The sequence below is a fragment of the Acyrthosiphon pisum genome, chromosome A1, assembly GCF_005508785.2.
Source record: "Acyrthosiphon pisum isolate AL4f chromosome A1, pea_aphid_22Mar2018_4r6ur, whole genome shotgun sequence".
NCBI lineage: Eukaryota > Metazoa > Arthropoda > Insecta > Hemiptera > Aphididae > Acyrthosiphon > Acyrthosiphon pisum.
The window spans coordinates 76,047,069-76,067,692 of NC_042494.1; the positions used below are offsets into that span (position 1 = coordinate 76,047,069).

The 20,624-nt window shown below is 29.0% G+C and overlaps 1 protein-coding gene across 1 annotated transcript in view; it reads right to left on the bottom strand.

Moving 5' to 3' along the window:
• Positions 1–20,624, bottom strand: part of LOC100167238 (head-specific guanylate cyclase) — a 343,251-nt gene that overhangs the window by 59,144 nt on the left and 263,483 nt on the right. Inside the window, exon 10 of the mRNA XM_029487547.1 lies at positions 18,742–18,880. Coding sequence (XP_029343407.1) covers positions 18,742–18,880 — 139 coding nt within the window. The remainder of the gene's footprint in view (positions 1–18,741; positions 18,881–20,624) is intronic.

A 20,624-nucleotide genomic window follows, 5' to 3' on the forward strand; every position in this document is an offset into this window, starting at 1 on the left:
TAAAATTCAAAAATAATCAAACAACCATTTCCACTATAGTCAAAGTTTATCAGCTAAACACACTGAGCACATTCGTTTGCACGTGTTGGAAGCGTTTCGCTATTTCTTTTGCACTACAGTAATATCCCCTAATAATGATCACTTAAAACACACACACATTTACAAGACCCACATGTTCGCACTTAGACGATATCCTATACCAAACGCCTTAAACACTGTCCATTCACATGCCCTTTGGCAAAATCGATATTTAGGAATTACCCATATAATATTATAGGTCATTACTATACTATCCTAAAATTTGAATAAAACGTAAAAAATATAATCAAAACCGATATTTTCATCACAATCAACGTATATTGGCTAAATAGTAAATACACTGCCGGGATAATTAATTAGGTTCGATTATTAATTTTTTTTAAATATTTTTGTGTACCACCATTCAGCATTTAAATAATAATAGTATAATAATCATTATTCTATTATATTGTATTGTATTACAGCAGCTGCTGAAGTATTCAATTATTTAATAATATAATAATTATGATCGCACGGCAACATGAATAGGCAATTTAGCTACATATCTGTCATGGGTTTATTGTTTCGGTATTTTATATGATTAAATAATAATATTATGAATGATAATTTGTTATTTAATTTTGATAGTGATAATTCAAGGAAAACTTCAACGCTTAGCTCAATGGATAAAATGATAATGAATACTATTCACACTGGGTTTGATAAAAAGCGTAAAACCAAAAACTGGTAGAGTTTTTTTTAACTCTAAATCGTTATAAAAACCATCGAGTCGAACAATTAAAATAACAATACACGATTGTCTTAATGGATTCTTTTCCCATCTTTCGTATCAGTTTTAAAAAATGATTTCAACTACGGGTCAACAGTGAATACTATAAAATGAAAAAAATATATATATATATAAGTCGGATTAAACAGTATTCAAAATGTATAAAATGTAATTAATTTGACTACTAAATACGACGTGTATAATATTATGATTTATTGTATAAAATACTTGTTTTGTTTTTTTTTAACCATAATAGTAATAAACTTAATTAAAAAATATATTATGATATTACATTTTTCTTTAAAATAATGTTTTTGCATAATCCTCCTCGAAATCCTACGACATTAGGTGTGTGTTTAAAATATAACATCTTAAGGATAAACGAGCATAACGGAACTAGGAAGCAGAGGTGAATGAACGATTTAGATCATTCCATCGTAAAACGTATGACAATTGATTTTTGTTGCCTGAGAACATTTTTGCTTGAGCACTTCCAACCAAATTTACTGCAGCTATTTATACCATAGATTATTCACTGCTCAATATTGGAATAGTATATTTAATCATTATAAATTGCACTTAAATCGGTACTCATGTACATTAGCCATGTTTGGATTAACTCTGTGTCCTTCATGCTAAAAGATTTGGGATTTCCAATTTTGAGAATTTCCTAAGTTAATACATTTTCCTCTGGTTCATAAAAAAAAAAAAACGGAAATTACATAGAATATAATATTCTAAATAATGATAAAAAAAATCATCAGCACAGGTAAGTAGGTACCTATACATAATAAATTAATGTTTAAGTATTTAACAATTGTTCTCTATTTTAGTATTTAAGTTTTATCTAAATGACTATACGACTTCATTATCAAAACTAGAAGGACAACGGTTTTAATTACTCAAATAAATAAATAATAAAGGCTGAAATATGTAATTAAAACTAAAATTACTGAAAATTCAATATTAATTAATATACAGTTTTCAAATCATTGATGTCTCAATCGACATATGTACTTGAAATACAACGTCCTAGACATCTTAAATAAATTCATTATCCTATAGAATTCTAAGTAATATGATTGATATTATAATATTGTAAGCTATTATTGTATTATCATCGTAAAATAATTACTATACTGTCACGTCCATAATATATGATGATACAAACAAAAGTAAAAAAAAAAAAATTAATTTAATATTATACTCACGCTAAACAAAGAGATGGAAATTAATTTTAAACAATATAAGAGCCCGATCAAGAAAAAAATATATATATTTCTACAGTGGTATCAATAACGCACGCAAATAAATTGTTATATTATTATGTTTGAATCAGTATACAATACAATCGCCTCCAAAACAAATCGCTGGGTTTTTGAATATTTCGCAGTAAGTTGTATGTCCAGTAATAATATATTATATAAAAATATATTACACCAGGAGGCTCACCCTCACTTTTCTTGTAATTATGAATTTATTCAAATTCTGATTATTTCTGGAGTTCTTAAATACACCTAATGACCATATTTCTAAATACTTACAGTTCTTATGTCATTTAAGAGGCGTCCCGTGGTGAAACGAAAATATTTTTTTCAAATGGTGACCATTATGTTGGTGTGTATATAAATCGTTCACTCCATTTACTAACGACAGTACTATGATCTATGGTAATAGGATTACAAATATAGGGAAATTGATGCTTTGCAAATAATAGTAAGTAACTAATGTTTTATATAACACTAGTATTTTTTTAATTTATAAAAATAATATTTATCCGAGTACAATATAAGTGGGAATGTAAAGCATTACATTTATTTTATATAGTTTGACGTGAAACCATTTATTAAGGATTATTTAAGTAAAACACAAAACTCAGAAATTTGTTCGAATTTTAGTTAAGAAGCATATATATTTTCCAATGAAATCGTCTTAATTAATAATGATTTATAGTCAATCAGATTGTGTTATTATGAAATGTATTCGGAGAAAAGAAATTTGTACTGGCAAGCTTCTCCACGCGATATAATATCGAATCGGGTCACGGATCCCACCCCTCCACCTCCACCCGTTTAGCGCGATTTGCAATAGTAGATAATCATGTACTTTATATTAAGTTATTATATGACATATAAATATTATATTATATAGATTATACATTGTATAATAATATAGAATATTATTTAAATTTAAATATTTCAGCTAAGTGCAGTTGTGTGAGTTTGAGTGGATTCCGGTACACGTAAAGCATGTGGGGCCTATATATACCTCCCTATCGTCAACTTTTTACTCTATCTACGACGCACACGAAAATTCGAACAGAGTTACAGGATTATACGCGATCGCGGCGCACTTCCGCGGCTGTCGTCTAGTTAAATCGATCAACAATATAATACAATATATATGTAGGTGGGTATATAGGCACTCTGCCGAAATGAACTCGAGCGAGTTTCGTAGTGTCTGTTTCTCTCTCTGTGTTTTTATTAGGTGTGTCGTCGTACTGATGGCAGTTCGGTGGGACTCGGAGAAAAACAAACCGGGCAAATTGGTTATTTGGTATTCAGAATATACTCGGAGATATATATATATATATATATATATATAATATAAACGGTCACGCAAAAAAAGAACGTCACTTGGATTATTTTGGTGGCGCACATAAATATTTACAACGCATTACGTCACCATATACGAATAGGTAACACACACACACACACACACATTATAAAGTGACGATATATATAGTATATATGTTATATTATATATACACCGAAAGATGTGGTACGGTATACTTTCGGGGCGTAAAAGTACATAGTAATATTATATACCTATATATAATAATATATTAAATAATATATTTGAATATGGGCGGCATAAACCAAGAAGACTCGACGAGACCATTTTTCGACGTACTACATTCGACGTCGTTTTAGCGTCGAACTCGATTCTGATTTACGGCCAGTGTATATAATAATAATAATAACAATAATATACAATAAGGGTGTCGTTTATATACACACAAAACGCACGTTCCGCCGAGTGGCACTGTACCGGAAGTTGACCAAAAAAAAAAAAAAATTTAAAAAATCTATAAATCTCAATCGCATTACACGACGTTACGCAAACTTTTGGACTTTAATGTGTGTCTGTAGAGCGTTAATATAATATATTAACGCCCTGCAAACATATTATGTTTTTTGTAAAATAAAAGATTGAGCGCGTCCAACGAGAAACACTCTATAGAGCGAGTAAACAATATTATTATACACTATTGTGAGTGATATTTTAAACGTATAACATTCGACTAACATCTCATACACTGAGATATTGGGTATTAAATGATTAAAGCACGTCATTTATTTAAAAAAAAATCTTCTTTTTATCAAAGACACATATTTCATTATATCCCGTTGGCTCGACTTTTAAACTAGCTTTTATTCCGAAGAGCAATATTCATTATTCAAACATAATCATCTATTGAGAACATTTTACTTTTAGGTCATATTTTTTTTTAGCCAGCTGTTCATTTTTTTATATTTCTATGTGTACCTACCGAAACAGTTGAGCTAAAATATAAATCAAACATAATTTAATGTGACACTCAAAATGCTGTTTAAATATTAAGTTCACAAATCAATAAGCTACAGATTCGATTCTAAGATCAATATATTCAATATAGAAAAAAAGGCGCGTTCCTTTAAACACTACATACAATAGTTTAATAATATAATAACATATATGATTTAATAAGACAATATCTGTGGGAAACGTGTAAAGTCAGATTTTAAAAATGTAATTTTATTCTTTTGTTTTGTAGATAAATTTACGCCGAATCGACTGGAGGCATTGAAATTTGGCCATCTCTATAGATAATATTATTATTAAGCATGAGATACCCAAATATCAGTGCCACCAGTGTTGTCTATTTATTTATTATATTATAAGACTTACACAATTATTATTGATATCAGTTTTAGTTTTTCAGTACAAATTAAAAAAAAAAATCATAAATTGACTGAGAAAATTAGCGCCCACCGTCTTACATACAAGTTGTGTCTTATTTGTACCACAAAATTATGAAAAATATACACAATGACACTACAGAATTTCAGTGAGATTAGTTTAGGAATACCAAAAATAGGTGTGACGTTAACGATCGATAATATAATAGAAAATAACACACAATATTGTTATTGTTGTCAATTATCGTCTAAAATCGTATCATATTATAATATGAACAAAGAATATAAAATTACGCATTATACATGGCACACGCATACACGGTCGAACGGAAAACTTTGAGGCTAATGCTCGTTCGTAACCGGCCAATACCCGAGAGATTAGAATTCAATCGAAATGCTATTGGACCTCTACGTCTGCAAAATGTTGGATGTCTCACGGACGCTAATGGAAATAAGGGCTGGCTGGCGGGGCAAATCGATTACCTTCTTCACAAACTGCAGACATATACGCTAACATGCAATATAGCAACGTACGAAGGGCTAACCGCATGATGTAAGCATATTAAAAAAAAATTGTCATATAGTGCGAGTGATCATCGCCAAGCATGTTCATCACAACCATTTTTTCCTTTGATAACATAAGCTCGTTCAAATTTTTATCCTTGAAATGTTCAAAATTTTAAATATGTACATTAAGACCACGTCATTTTCAAATCATTGACATTTTTTGTAAGTATACTACCTCTTACAGAGTGTCCTGTGGAGATATAAATTTTTGATTTTCAAATTAGAAACTGGCTTTTTTAATGTAAATAAAACAGAGAATAATTATTTTAAAAATTTGAATGCAACCTAATTAAATATTCGGAGGAGGAGTAGTTTCTCAGTCATTAAAATGTTAATAATAAGGATAATAGTCCTGAAAATAATTATTTTACAAAAGTATAAGATGAATGTAATATTGGATATCGAGTTTATCGTATTAGGACCATTTTTAAATATCATAATCGCTCATAGTTATCGATATCTATCAATATTGACTAGTTACTAAGATGTTCAAATCACAGTAGCTCCTATATATTATTCAAACCCATTATCATGGATCTATTATTCTTAGTAGGTACACAGAGTTGAATAATTCAAACACGACTCAATTAAATTTTGATTTCAGTATAATTATCAGACAAATTATACTCTAAATAATAAAAGGGTGGTTTTATTTTGAAAAAAAAAAGATTATACAACAGAACACTTCTTTTGTAATGAAAAATCTCAATCATTTAAAAATATGTTATTTGAGTATATATTAATAAATTAAAAAAATTAGATATTGAACAACCCTAATATCGAAGAAAAAAGGGGATGATCATGCTTGATGAATCACCCTGTATATTATATTTACATGAAATATAATATTTTTGTTTACCTAATTTTTAACTTAAAAATTCAAAACTTCACATACAATAGTATAACACTTTATTGATTTTTAAGACTAAATTATTTTATACTTAAGTAGGTATATTATTTTGAAAGTACATATACTTATTTGATTTTTATATTTTTAATTATATACAATGTATAATAATTATTTGATCAGATGTCAAATTTAAATTATTTAAATTTGTTGATAATTTGTGACTCATTCGCTATAAAATTATACACATTACATGTTAACACGATGGTTTTTTCTTGATAAATAATAAAATGTGAATACAATTTTGAGCTAAACTTGTTCTGATTGAAACATATAAAAAAAAAAATTCTAAGTCTAGATAAATTATAATATTATTCAAGCGTAGTGTTTGGTGTTAAGTACACAAGTTATAGTTGCTATAACTAAGTAACTTCAATAAGTCACATAAACCAAAAATAATTTTCAAACAACATTCGTTGTATATGCTATAATTTTATCTTCTGGCAATATTATTTACGTAAATCAAAATATATTACCAATTTAATATTAGTATCATAATGCAACGTATAATATGTATAATCAAAGATATACTATGTTATATACTATGCAATAAATAATTGTATTTAAATTATTCCGATAACATTTCTAAGCTCCGTCCGTATATTATGCGACTAACTATTTGTTACTTTTGATGTCATAAAATATTAACAATACAATTTGTTTGGACGCGAGTTCATTAAATTTTGATTTGTGGTTTGTTTGTCTGTCAGCATATTGAAACTTATTTCAATAATACAACCAACACAAGTTGTAATGATCAAATAAAACTAGAAGAAGCGAAGTGTTTTTGTTTCAAGTTTAAATAATTATTAGCTGTGAATATTGCATAACAATTTAGTCTACAGGTAATTTACGGCTCCCCGAGGTCCACAGAAAAGTTTGGAAAATTGTTTACAGTTAAAAAGTAAATACCTATCACAGAAACAAAATGATTTTGTTACGCTCATTTTGTTCACGTTGTATGCGACTTCGCGACGGTAATTTTTTTTCTGCATCATCTTTCAAACGTTAAGCGACCACTACTACTGCGCACTTAGTGTACACTGCAGAAACTACACAGATGATCGTATCGAGATTGTATCGAGATTTAATCAGATCTAAAGACTCAAATAGTGTTTATATTTTAAATTATTAAAATTCATTAATAATTTGTGTCTCGTTTACTAAAATTAGTAACATTAAATGTAAAACGCTTGCTCAAAAAATAATAAAATTTGAATAAACTTTTCAACTAAAATTGTTCTAAATCAAATAAAAAATAAATAAATTCCTACAATTGCGCGCTGATATACACAGAACGAAACTACGCTTATATTATCGTAATTAATGCAATATGCATTTACTATTTACACGCGTTCGCATTTTTTTTTTTAGTCATCTCTAATTATTATAATATTATGTATGGTTTTATATATATTGTAGCTACTGAGCCACTGGATTCTCCCAACAATAGCCGATGACGTCTAAAAGAAATCGCTACGAACAATTGTCATTGTAATTTCAAAAAATGTCTTTGTGTAATAATTTTTAGCACAGCCGGTTGGATAATGAGCTAGAGAACATCTATTGCCAGAAATCACAGTCATCTCGAATATATTATAATTTACGATATTTCAATAATGTCATATTATGATATAGAGTGACTAGTTGATCACTCGACTTCTGTGTTTTTCGTTTTCATCGGATTTCTATTGATGTACCACCAAATCTGGTTGTCGCGCCAAATCGCCTCACATTGCTCAAGACTTATCATCGATTTTAAAAATTTTAGTTTCCATTTCCCCGTCATTATTATCCCATAGCGTGAAATGATTCCAAATTAATGAGACATTTTGGCGCGCGGCATTGCGTTTTCTGAAATTTCGGAAAACTAAAATGCTTACTTAATATACACTTAATACTTACTCGGACTTATTCACTGGAAAATCCTAATTCATGAAATAATATATTCTTATCATAATGATAAAATATGCAATAGCTATACGTATTATTATACCTACGTAATGATATAGTTATGATATTATGAACTTAAAACGGTTTAAACACAAAATTAGGTAAATCGATAAAATTATAATATAAACTATTTTTTACAATAATAAAATTGTTAACCTTTTCAGGCCGAATGGTAACTTTAAGATTCGTGTTTTATAATTGTATCAGAAATAAACCTCAATGCTCATAGATAACATTAATACTTATCATTATATACAACAATTTGTGTCCTTTTAAACTGTCACCCTGTTTTTCATCGTTATCATAATATTTTTTGAGAAAAACGCATGTTTAGTTGTCTTATCTCGTAGTAACCGATAAAACACCTTTTCAAACTGATCTTTAGGTAAGTAATATTGATTTAATTTTTATATTAAAAATATTGAGATAATAAATACTTGTTTTTGTATCGTTATTCAGTACTTAGCTCACTCACAATATTTTATTAAGGAATAGAAGTACCCGTTACTTCCCAAAAACGGAAATCTTAATGGGCATACATTTTAAATCGTAATCAATGATGGTGGCAGTATTAATGGGTCATCGGTGATATTCGTTTCGTGAAATATTATTAGCTGTATATGGTTTATCTGTCTTAGTAAACTTTGAAGTGGTATAATACATTATATTATGTATATAAATCTACAACAAAATATGTTGCAATTAGTTTCTAATCTACTTAATCCACTTCATCTGTAGTTTTATTCGTCAGATTATTTCTCTAGGTAAGATGTGAATCTTAGGATTAATTGCTCACGTCTTAACTGGAAATTAACTACCCGTTGACTAAATTTATCTACAGGCTTCTAAATGTCAGTCGGTGAAACTAGTGCCACTGCGTTCGTCAGTGGAAAATAGGACTTCTTGTTAGTTAATCAGGATTTGGGATTTTGTGTTAATATTATTATAGTGCCTGATTATACGTTGTTTTCGGAACGATAAGTCTGGGAGGTTATAAATGATTGTTTTCACCGTTATTATTTAATGACGGAAAATAAACTCACTGCTATGAGTTATTTGTTTGTGTGTGTGTATTTTTATCATTATAGTCATTTTGATAAGGCGAGGGGGGCCTAGCTACATAATATAATTTATGGGCTCACATAATTTTATCACTTGACAATTAAAACTTAAAAGCAAAATGTATCGTGCATAATATATTTACCAATTCAATTTTAACCTTAAATAATACAAATAATCATAAAAGTCCAAGAAAACTAATTAATACTTGATTTTTTTTGAGGCCATTTAATACGGTTTAAAATATTATGTCTTAGGAATTTAATTTAGGTACACAAACATTTAGAATTGAATGACATTTTTGGTTTTTTTTATTCCATATTTTGTCATATTTTCAATTGTACAAATTATTGATTTGTTAAAATAGGTAGGCACAATATGTTATAATAATATAATTCGATCATATAATTTAAGAACCTATTAAACTAATGTTTTAAATTAAAACTTAAATAAAAAATAATTTAGGTGGTAAAACGATGTTGATTCATCGAGCGTGTCACTCCCATTTTCCTTCGAAAAATTAATTTATTCAAATTCTGATTCTTGGAATTTTCAAATATACTTAAGGACCATATTTTAAAATTCTATATTTCTATTAAATTAAGTGCAGTTATAAGAATAGCGAGTGTCTTCTCAAACTTTATAGCGTTATAAACTTCGGGTTTAACCATAAACCATTGTAATTCCAAGTATTTAATATGATAATGAGATATTTTTTTTGAAAATGTTGATGTATTCAGATTTCAAACAAATAGTTTCTAGTTATTCAACTTTTAAAAAGTAGCCGAGTAAAATAAGTACTAGACTAAATAGGTAGGTACTACATAATATATTTTATATTTTATTCTATAACCGTTATAAAACACTATATTATTATACTCTTAGTAATCACATGACTATATAATTTAATAAAGTAATATAAAATATAATCATGTGAATTTGAATTTATATGCATTGACATTTTCAAAACAATCGTCTCTATTTACAGTGTAAAAAATAATGGGTTTTATTTAAAAAATGAGGGTGAGCTTGCTTGGTAAATCACCCTATATATTCTCGAATTTTCTTATTTGGCGCAGTTTTATATTTTACTTGTAAGATTTGAATTAAAATGTATTCCAAACAGTTACCGTACACAAATATATATTATATATTTTCTACGGTCAAATAAATCAAATGGACAGCTAAACAGTGTTAAATCATCATTTGTCTTTAGTCTCACAAGTATATTATAAATATTGTTACAATGAATAATTATTGTCTATATAACGAACCAAATATTATAGTTGATAAAAATCGAAAATTTGTTATACTTATAAATAGCTTGAAGATTTTAAATATTTAAAAACGTCAAGTATCTTCGTTTATTTTTTTCGAGTTACAAAAAAAAACATAATACAATTTGTCAACAACTGTGCATAGAAATCCCCGTTTTTCTTTTCTTTAAATTTTGTTTTTCCCGTCGACTTTGAAAACTAAACTGTGAATTTTCACTGAAATGTTCAATTTTGACCTCCTGAATGCATAAATTAGATTCAGTTTACAACCAGAAAACCAAAGTTGAAAATCAAAATTATATTTCCGTTACATATCGAGTGAAAAAACACAAAGAATTTAAAAAAAATATACAATAACATTGTAAAATCAATACATCGGAGAGCTCAGAATCTAAAAGAAATTTGTATCAAAGGAGTTTTCCTTAATTTTATAAAAATTCTATGTATTTAAAAATACTAGCTTAAAGTCTGTTAGTATGATATTATAAATATAAAAAAATCAGAATTTGTATAAATGTATTTTAAAAGTATGAAATAGGGGTGATCATTCACCTGTCACTTCCTTCATATGCATATTTAATTAATTTGCATATTTTTATAAAACGCCTCTAAAGAATAAATAAATTTGATTTCAATGAAATTATCTTATCTGATAAACATAATATTTTAACGGTCAGTAAAAATCTTAATAAAAAAATAAAATAATAATAATAATAACAACAATAACTTAAACTCACTGGCTATTAGTCAGCGTTCGTGTTGTGATAAACCGTAGTGGAGCCGACAGCCTTTATGATTTATCCTCGAGTCAAATATGACTGATAAGTCTGCGGGTGTAATTAAAATTGGCGTTATTGGCGTTATAATGACGACGTCTTTCGGGTTTTTTCTCCTCTGTGTATTTATTAACTGCAGCTGCGACGCGATCGTTTTACCGCAAGATGCGTACATTTATCGAATAATAAATATTTTACAATATTATACATTACACAATATAATATAAATATATATATATTATATATTATTATAGGTATAATACAATGGTGACGTGACGGAAGATAATTAATTTTCCTGCAGACAACACCACCGTCCACCACTACAGCTGCATGTCCGTGGAGCCATCCCGATAAATTATTTTCGGATCAGAGTGTGTATATGTGTGTCATTTAAATATAGAAATAGTTCACTGCAGTATTGAATATTGCTCTAGTTTGCACATATTGCATTCGTTCTATAATTGTTGATGACAGTCTTTTAAAACCAAATAGAACAAAATGTAATAATGTATAGTGCTGCAGTAGCGACTGGCGAGTGACTTCCGGAAATCTAAGCTACCGCAACGAGTCAAAAATATAATATGTTATTTTCTTTGAAATCGTTCAAATTCTTCTCGCTGCACAATACGAAAAAAATAAATAACATAGTTATAAATGGTATAATAACTGAATAATATATTATTATTATCGTTAATAATTATCGTATAACGGTAAACGGTATTATTATTTTTGATTTAAGCCCTGCTCTGAACTACTATTAAAATGTACAAACTACCAACTTGTTTGCCATATAAGAAAACAGGTACACCACACTGCGTTCTATCTATCTTCCGTCGTCACAAACTGGTGTGAACTTCGCAATGTCAAATATACCACTCTTATTCAACGACTATGGACATATTATAATATTATATATCATTAGGTCCGACCCGACGTCACTACGGCGGTTTTCGACCTTCTGTCACACCGGATGGAGTACTTTTTTTTTTATAATTTATCGCAATAACACACTGCCAATAATCGACGGGAGCGTCTTTGAATTCGTTTATATCGATCCATCAGATTGCTGTGTATACAGGGCGATTCGCCGAGTTTGCTCATCATCTCTTATTATCACACCACCATCCGTAGATCGTGCATTTAATTTGATTTTACGAATTTTGGATTACACTCTAATTTTTAAAATACTTAGATTTTCATATGTGTGTCACTACAGGTCTAGTCTATAATTTTGGTTACATACAAATTTAATTTTATAATACGAGAACTTAATTTTTAAAAAATATGTAATAAATAAATAAATAAATAATATTAGATACGCCAATTTGACGATGTGTTTAGTGCATACAGTTTTATGATATTCAGAACCACTAATCCTTTAAACTCGACTGAGATGAACGAACGATATGGATGGACAAAACCTACCTATATGGTATATTTACAAAATATACCGAAATGTATAGGTCACTAATATTAAGAATAAACGCATAATAATTAAATGATAAAACATGCCTCGTGAATCAGCCTGTACACAGGTACCTATCTATATATAACGATATATTATTATAATATACACTCGCGCGGAACACGACTAAGCCTTTGCAGGTCTGTAGTATCCTTACCATTTCCAACGTCTGTTATATATATGTAGGTACATATATATTATATATACATGCATACATATATATATACACACGAAGGAAATATCCTCCGTTGGAACGGTTTTTCTCTTTTCTTTATTTCCACTTTCGTTGCTACGGGTTACACGCGCAAGACATGCGATAACTTTACACGGATAGTATATTATATATAGCAAATACAGCGCGTCGAGAGTGCTGAACGAAATATATTATTTTATTTCTATTACGCGCCTATTACAGTTGTAGCAGTACTATCATGTTAAAATTAAATCAAGATATTATAATCGTATGATTTATTAACACATAAATATTATTATGTTTTAGGGCTGGATACGAGTTTTTTGTTTCCGACGGATCTTTCGTAAGGTTTTGTCCCAATCGTTTTCGTACAAAAACATATTCATGATTCATAGATTTTTTTTGTAGATAAAAATGAAAAATGAAATATCGACTAAGGCGCTATATGGTTTTTTTTTTTATAAGAGTTTCACAAATCATATATTTTATAAATATATAAAAAAAAAACAACGAGTTTTTACGGACTAGTCGGAAAAAGAGAACGACATGTTGGCGTGACAAAATACGATTAATGTAACAATTGGTTGGTAACACTATGTGTATTTGTGACAAAGTTTTTGCCACTAAGGACCCGTGTGGTCACCCATCCGAGATCTAGTAGCAGTGGTCGCGTCTAGCCACTGCGTCGCGTCGAGCCACGATGTGATACTCTGTATTATAAGAGAAATTTGATAAACTAGATTGGTTTAAAATTATTCCACAATATCCTGCACCGGGATTAGGAACCAAGTAAATGATATGGTCTAAGTGCATTCCAGTGCATCATTTTTCACTGGTTTAGCCAAGCGAATTTATTGATAGTTTCGAATTAATATTATATCTGATAAAATAATACATTGATCGAGAGCAATGCGAGATAATAATATTATAACAATATATTGACGTGTTTGATTCGTCTGGATTAAAGTCCCGGATCGGAGTTAATGAATTATTAATCGACTAAATGACTTCCGATAGGCATTTTCTGTATATTATACGAGCCGGAAGTAAACGATCGGTAGAACGAGCACACAATGTTTAAAGCGGATGACACTTAAATAATATCACTATTATCAAAACCGCGGTTATGTTGTCACGCGTAATAAACAATAATACTAAAACCAATAATTATTATAATATGGGCAGTGAATTTAGACGCATACAATAAATACCTCGTAAATCGTAATATTGTTTAAATATTATGATTTGATGCGCAAAACTAATTTTTCCACGGAAAATATTTAAAACTAGATAAATCATTTTCAAATTAGTACTCACATACAATATCGTTATACACTGCAGAGATTGAATAGATTAAATAAATTAGATATATATAACGGTTCTCGAAAAATTCGAATGAACGGTAAACTAATCAAAACTAAAATATGACAATGGTATTTTTTAGGCTAAAACAAATGAATATCATAATGTCCATTGAATATATTTATGGTCGCAATCTATAGAATAAATATCAGTATATTATGAAAAATAATGTATCTACAAACGATGTTCGTTGAAGTAAAACTATATTGCCATATTATTACCTAATAGTATATAAATTTCAAAAAGTTCAAAGTTTCTGAATGTGAAGGTTAAATATATTGTGTGCGAAGACTTTTGTCGAAATTTAAAAATTACATCGAATTAAATCAACGTTAAAGATTTTCTTTATATCTGTATTATAATATTTTATTGATTGTTACATTTTTCTTAACGAGGTAGTGTTTTTCAAATCAAAGTTATCCAATTAAGTTATTTTATTGTATAACAATATTATACAGTTGGATCATGTAATATCATTATAAACAATCAAAATAAAAAATTAAATTGTTTATATAATGTGTTAGTTATCATTTTATGATTTCAATAATTAATTGGCTGATCAATGAACGCAGTGCAGTTGCATTTGATCGTTATAACTTATGGACAATGTGCATAATATAATTTTATTTTTTTGTATATCAATTACATAATACTTTTACAATATCATATTATATTTTTTATAGTTTGATATTTTATTTGAACAATCCAATAATAATTTATTATTATCATAATATGAGATGCTAGGAAAATGCTCCCAAGACCGGAGTGTACCTCAATTGCCTATGCAGGTCGCCGTGTCGTCGTATCTTAACTAGTGATAAACATCAAATAAAAAAAAAAATATATATGCATCTTATGCAAGCCCGGATTAAGGATCAATTGGGCCTCGGGCCGGGACACCTTACATTTAGTGTGCCCCCTTTCAATTTTAACTTCAAAATAATTGTATCATTACATATTAACGACTGTATATTATTGTATAATTTTTTACTGTACAAAAAATATACACGTGTATCATATGTCATTGTACGCGGGTTTTTTTTTCTTAACAATTATTATGAATCGATGATATGGAATTTTGTTAAAACAAAAAAAAAGACGTGTTTCTTTATTTTTAACAGGAAATTTTATTACAACATTATCAACATTTTTAAACACGTAGATGTACCAATAATAAAATCGACTTTATTTTTGCAAATGGTAACCACTATGGATTCTAGTAAAACTTTTTATTTCTGATTATTTTGACGGTCAAATGATTAATTTTGGTTTGCTAGGTTATTAACTATGGTCCTCTAAAGTTTATTTTAATATGCATTAATACATTTAACTGAAATACCTAATTGTCAAGAACTAAATATTTTTTTTCATATCTACCTTTTTGTATACTATAATAGTTAAATCGGTAATAATCTAAAATCTCAAAAAAAAAAAAAAATCATAAAAAAAATTATTGGCAAGCATAGTTCATTATTTATTGTTTTTTGAAAACTGTATTGGACGCGTTAAAAAAAATATATTTTGGGAATGATGATGGGCCCCAAAATCAACGGGCCCCAGGACCATACCCCCTTAATCCGGGCTTGGTATTATTTACACAATGATTGAATATATTCCGTAACAAATTAAAAGAAAAACAATTGAAACACTGCACTTAGCATAATGAAGTAGACACTATATAATGGATGTTATGGATTTTAGTATTTTGTTACATAATTATAATATAATAATATAAATAATACGAATAATACGAATAGACTGAAGTAGTGTGACCGCGCCCTAAACTATTCTAGTGTGACGCATTTCGTACAACGCCTGTTGTATAATATTGAATACATATGACTTAAGTTCGTTTTCCATTTTAATAAAAAAAACGTATTGACGTATACGAACAAAATAATAATTATTATCCTGCGATTGCGATACCCTATGAGACGGTAATACTGTCTGATTATAGGCAGCGCTATAGTAAACAAAAATGAGAAAATAATTTCATATTTTTTAATATAATATCTAGTTTTGAAAGGTGTAAAATTTGTATGTACAAAAAATCAAATGTTATATTCCAAGCTATAATAATATTACGTCGTTACACGGTATATTTGGTCAGAATAGAGGTGATTTTAGCTGAGCGCCGTGAATGTGGATATTTATTAAGAATCGCATTTTTTAATAAAGCGACTCACCGAGACTGTATAAATTGTATCTCGAGGTAATCGTAATTAAGTTTAGCGCTTATATTGTGAAAATAATATTGACTAGCTCCGTTTTAATACTTGCAGGTCATAGAAGTCACGTCGTGTTTCGAATTTCAATACAACTTGACTATAATAAATTCGCATGTGTATTGCAATTGAATGATGGCGGGCGATTTTATTTAATACGTGTGATGTATGCAATTTACATATCTAGTCGCTTTCATGTTTGACACATGATGTCTTGAATATTTCAGTAAGTACTTACTTCGTTTTGTCCGGTGATAATATATTAATTTATATCGAAAATCATCCGTTTTGATGAATATTTCGAGTACACATTTTAGAAACACTGAGGATAATACAATTTAAATGTACATAATTTAATTTATATAAATCTAATTCCCTGTCTCGCATAGTTGCCGTCGAAAACGGAAGCGCTTGAATTCAGTGAGTTTTTATTGGATTTAAAATTGCACCTTTAAAATTATTTAGAATTACATTTCTTTCGTCGAGATTATATTATTTAGTTTTACGTTCAGCCAAGTTAAAAAAGATAAAACACTATACCGTTAACATATAAAAAAAATACTGCACAAGTGTTGTATTACGATTTACAAATTACATTATATGTATACGGACGTACCACCCATGACCTATTTCAATATGTAACATTATTTGTTTCTCCGTGAATAAAAATAATATATTCGATTTAGCACCATGTCTGCAGTGTGTCAAGTTTGAACGAGGTTGTTCGTATTTATTTTAATTATACTTTTGACTTTAAGACAATATTGTATTCGTTTCTTCTTGTTCTCGTTTTTAGCCGATCAGTTTGGCCTGCAGAAGCCAATCAATCACACTTCTCGAGATTTAATAATTTAATACGACTACATTTGGTATAGAAAATTATAGGGGTCATTCCTAGTCAATAGTCATATTATTATCATTGCTCGATGGTACAATAATATTTATTTAAAATTATAACGGTTAAAATTATCGGAACGTCCGTGAAAATTAACCACTTCAAAAAGTATCAACTATACACTGTTGATGCAAACTATAAGCTGCCGCGTTCACAGTCCACGTGATACTCAGGGTACAGATGATTTTTATGAATCATTGTAATAATAATGGTAACTTATTATTTATACTTTCAAGAAGAATATGGCAAAGAACGTTCGTATGGTTAAATTCACGTACCTAGGTATTATAGGGTATATTTTTGTAGTAACTCTACTGTGCCGTCACTTACAGATAGATACAGGGTAGGGAGCATGGTAGATATTTACTCAAAAGACATCCCCCCCCCCCACAAAAAAGTTTTATTGGTGGGTGCGTAAATTATTATAATTCGAAGTAGCTAAATACTGTAAGAAAAAACTCACAACAGCTGCAGAACCACACTGAATTATGATATTATATACAATTTGTTATAAACTTTATATTAAACAACTATGACAGCGATATTGTTAACACTGTAGGTACCTATTGTGTTGAATACGCGTTTGTTGTGCAGATTTTTATAATATTTTGATTCGGAAAATGTAATATTACGCCGTCTCTTGACGCAAAGAATATTACGAAAACAAAATTTTCCATACGGATATTGTTTTAATTTTTAGTATCTGAATTGGTAATACAATTAATAATTTCGTAGTCCATTTCTTAATTGTTATTTTTATTTCGTGTTATTATACACCAATCTGAACTGTAGTCTGAAATTAAATTTTTTATTTGACTATATCGACTTACACGGTGACCCAGATAAATACATATAAATAATGAGTGTCCATTTCAAATGTACTGATTTTTTTAATCAGTTGATTCAGATTGAACTTATTTCTTTGTGTAAAGATAAGGTCATTACATAATAAAATTATCTACGATATAAAATCGATCTTATACTGTTTAGTTTATAATTATGACATGTTCGTAATGTATCAAATGCAACACCGATCCCTAAAAAATACATCGGACCCGTGACTGTTCAGCAATAATCTGTCACAGGTATATATATATATACATCGGTTTATATTATAATATGAAACACAACTCAGAATTAGTATCGTAGATACCGCTGAGTGGGTGGGTAAAGGATTGTGCTTAATATTATGCTTTTTCCCTTCTTTTGAAAGAGTTTCAGGATCCGAGCATACGGTAAGTTCACTAACTATAAACAAATAAAACATGAAAATAACAAACTGCAATATTTACCGAGCCAGAGCCGTTTGGCGATGTTTGGCGGGAAAATTGTGTGCAAAAGACTGACGTTCTTCTCTCTCTCCTTGTCGACGGCCAAATTGGCTTCTTCGATCGAACTCTTCAACTTGTCCATTCTTCTCCGAAGGCCATCCTGTAAAAATACACATTATGATTATCACTTTTGGAATATGCAAAAATCAATGTTGAAATAACGGTAATAATAGAACTTCAATCAAGTGACTCGTAATTATTTTAGGTTACTTTTTTGTATTTTTTTTTACATCATTGTATTTATTTTTAAAATGTTTCCTTGATATAATATTTACTTAATAATATAAAGTAAATATTTCGACGAGCGGTAAGATTTCCGTTGGTGAAAATTATTTTTGGAATGTTATGTTAAGTGAAGTTTGAAAATACCGATTTGAGAATATTAAGAAGTTGGATCAATGGGATATATAATAATATCATTAATAATATAATAATATTATTTTATTGGGAATGAATTCAATTATTATATTATAATACCTGATAGTGTAGATGTGTTTTATAAATTTAATCAGAGGGGGGGCGAGCGGATTAAGGCGTCGATTGCGACGCTACCGACGCCGGTTTGAACCCGTCTGCGGGCGGCATTTTTCTTCGGGCAACGTGACGGTGTCTAGAGAGGAGTGCCTCCATCCCCCACCCGGGCACGACGGGTACCTACGGGTGCCCACTAAAAAATCTGCCAAAAAACAACACACACGTGTTTACACAAAAACCACAGTTCCCTCCCCAACAGTACCTCAGCAGTTGAAGACTTAATCCCCCCCCCCCCGCTAAAATAAAAAAAAAATAATCGTAATTAGAATGCAAATAGAGTTAAAACAAGATACAATTATATTTTTTTTCACAAAAAACATATTTATGTATAGTAATGACCATGCTGTAAAAATAATAATATTCAAATATATATAATTTAAAATTAAAATTTATACTTTCACTGTGCAAATATTCAGCCTTGAAAAATATTTTTAATATAACCAAAATTAGATAGCACGCGTTTTACATATTTATAATAATTATACGATGTGGTCGTTAAATATCAGATCGTGTAATTTTGGTTGAAAATAAAAATATGTTCCTAATTATAATAAGCTATCTGTCTAACTCTAAGAAATACTAGTGTCAACGTTTGATAATGGTTAAGAATATTCCATCGTTATTTACAAAATCGAGACGGATCAGTATAAATCGTAATCATCATAGTATTAGGTACATCCTATTTACCAATATAATGTAAATCTTGAAATATATTTTAACAATCTAAGGTATTTTAAATTTGATTTTGCGTGTGATGATCTAGTAAGTATTTTATGATATTTGTATTTCGTTTAGACGATTTTTATTTCTACCACTGTTTACTTTCAGTAAAGTGAACAAATACATCTTTCTCGAATTTCAGTATACAAAAAATATGATAATATTATATTCTAAATAATATATGTTTCTCGACAATTTAATATACAAACACACATCCATCTGGGTTATAATATTTTATAACTTGAATATCTTGACTACAATTAATATCAATGCTTATCCGGGTGTATTAAAACAAAACAAATACAAATATAATAATATATGATAATATGTTTCGTTAAACACCAAAATAAATCTAATAAAAAGTGGTGGATAGAAAAAATGTGTTGTTATTTCTTCGGGCAATATTTTTTCTGTTTAGTTCCCGCCAACGTGGGTATGTGTGTGTGTGTGTTTGTGTGTATGTGTTTGTGTGTGGGAGGAGTGAGAGGGTGAGCTGCGTTAGCGTAACTTCCCATTCTTTGAGCATTTAAATAGAAAAAAAAAAAAAAGGATGCGCAAATATAAATTGTTTTTTTCAATGATTTAAAGTG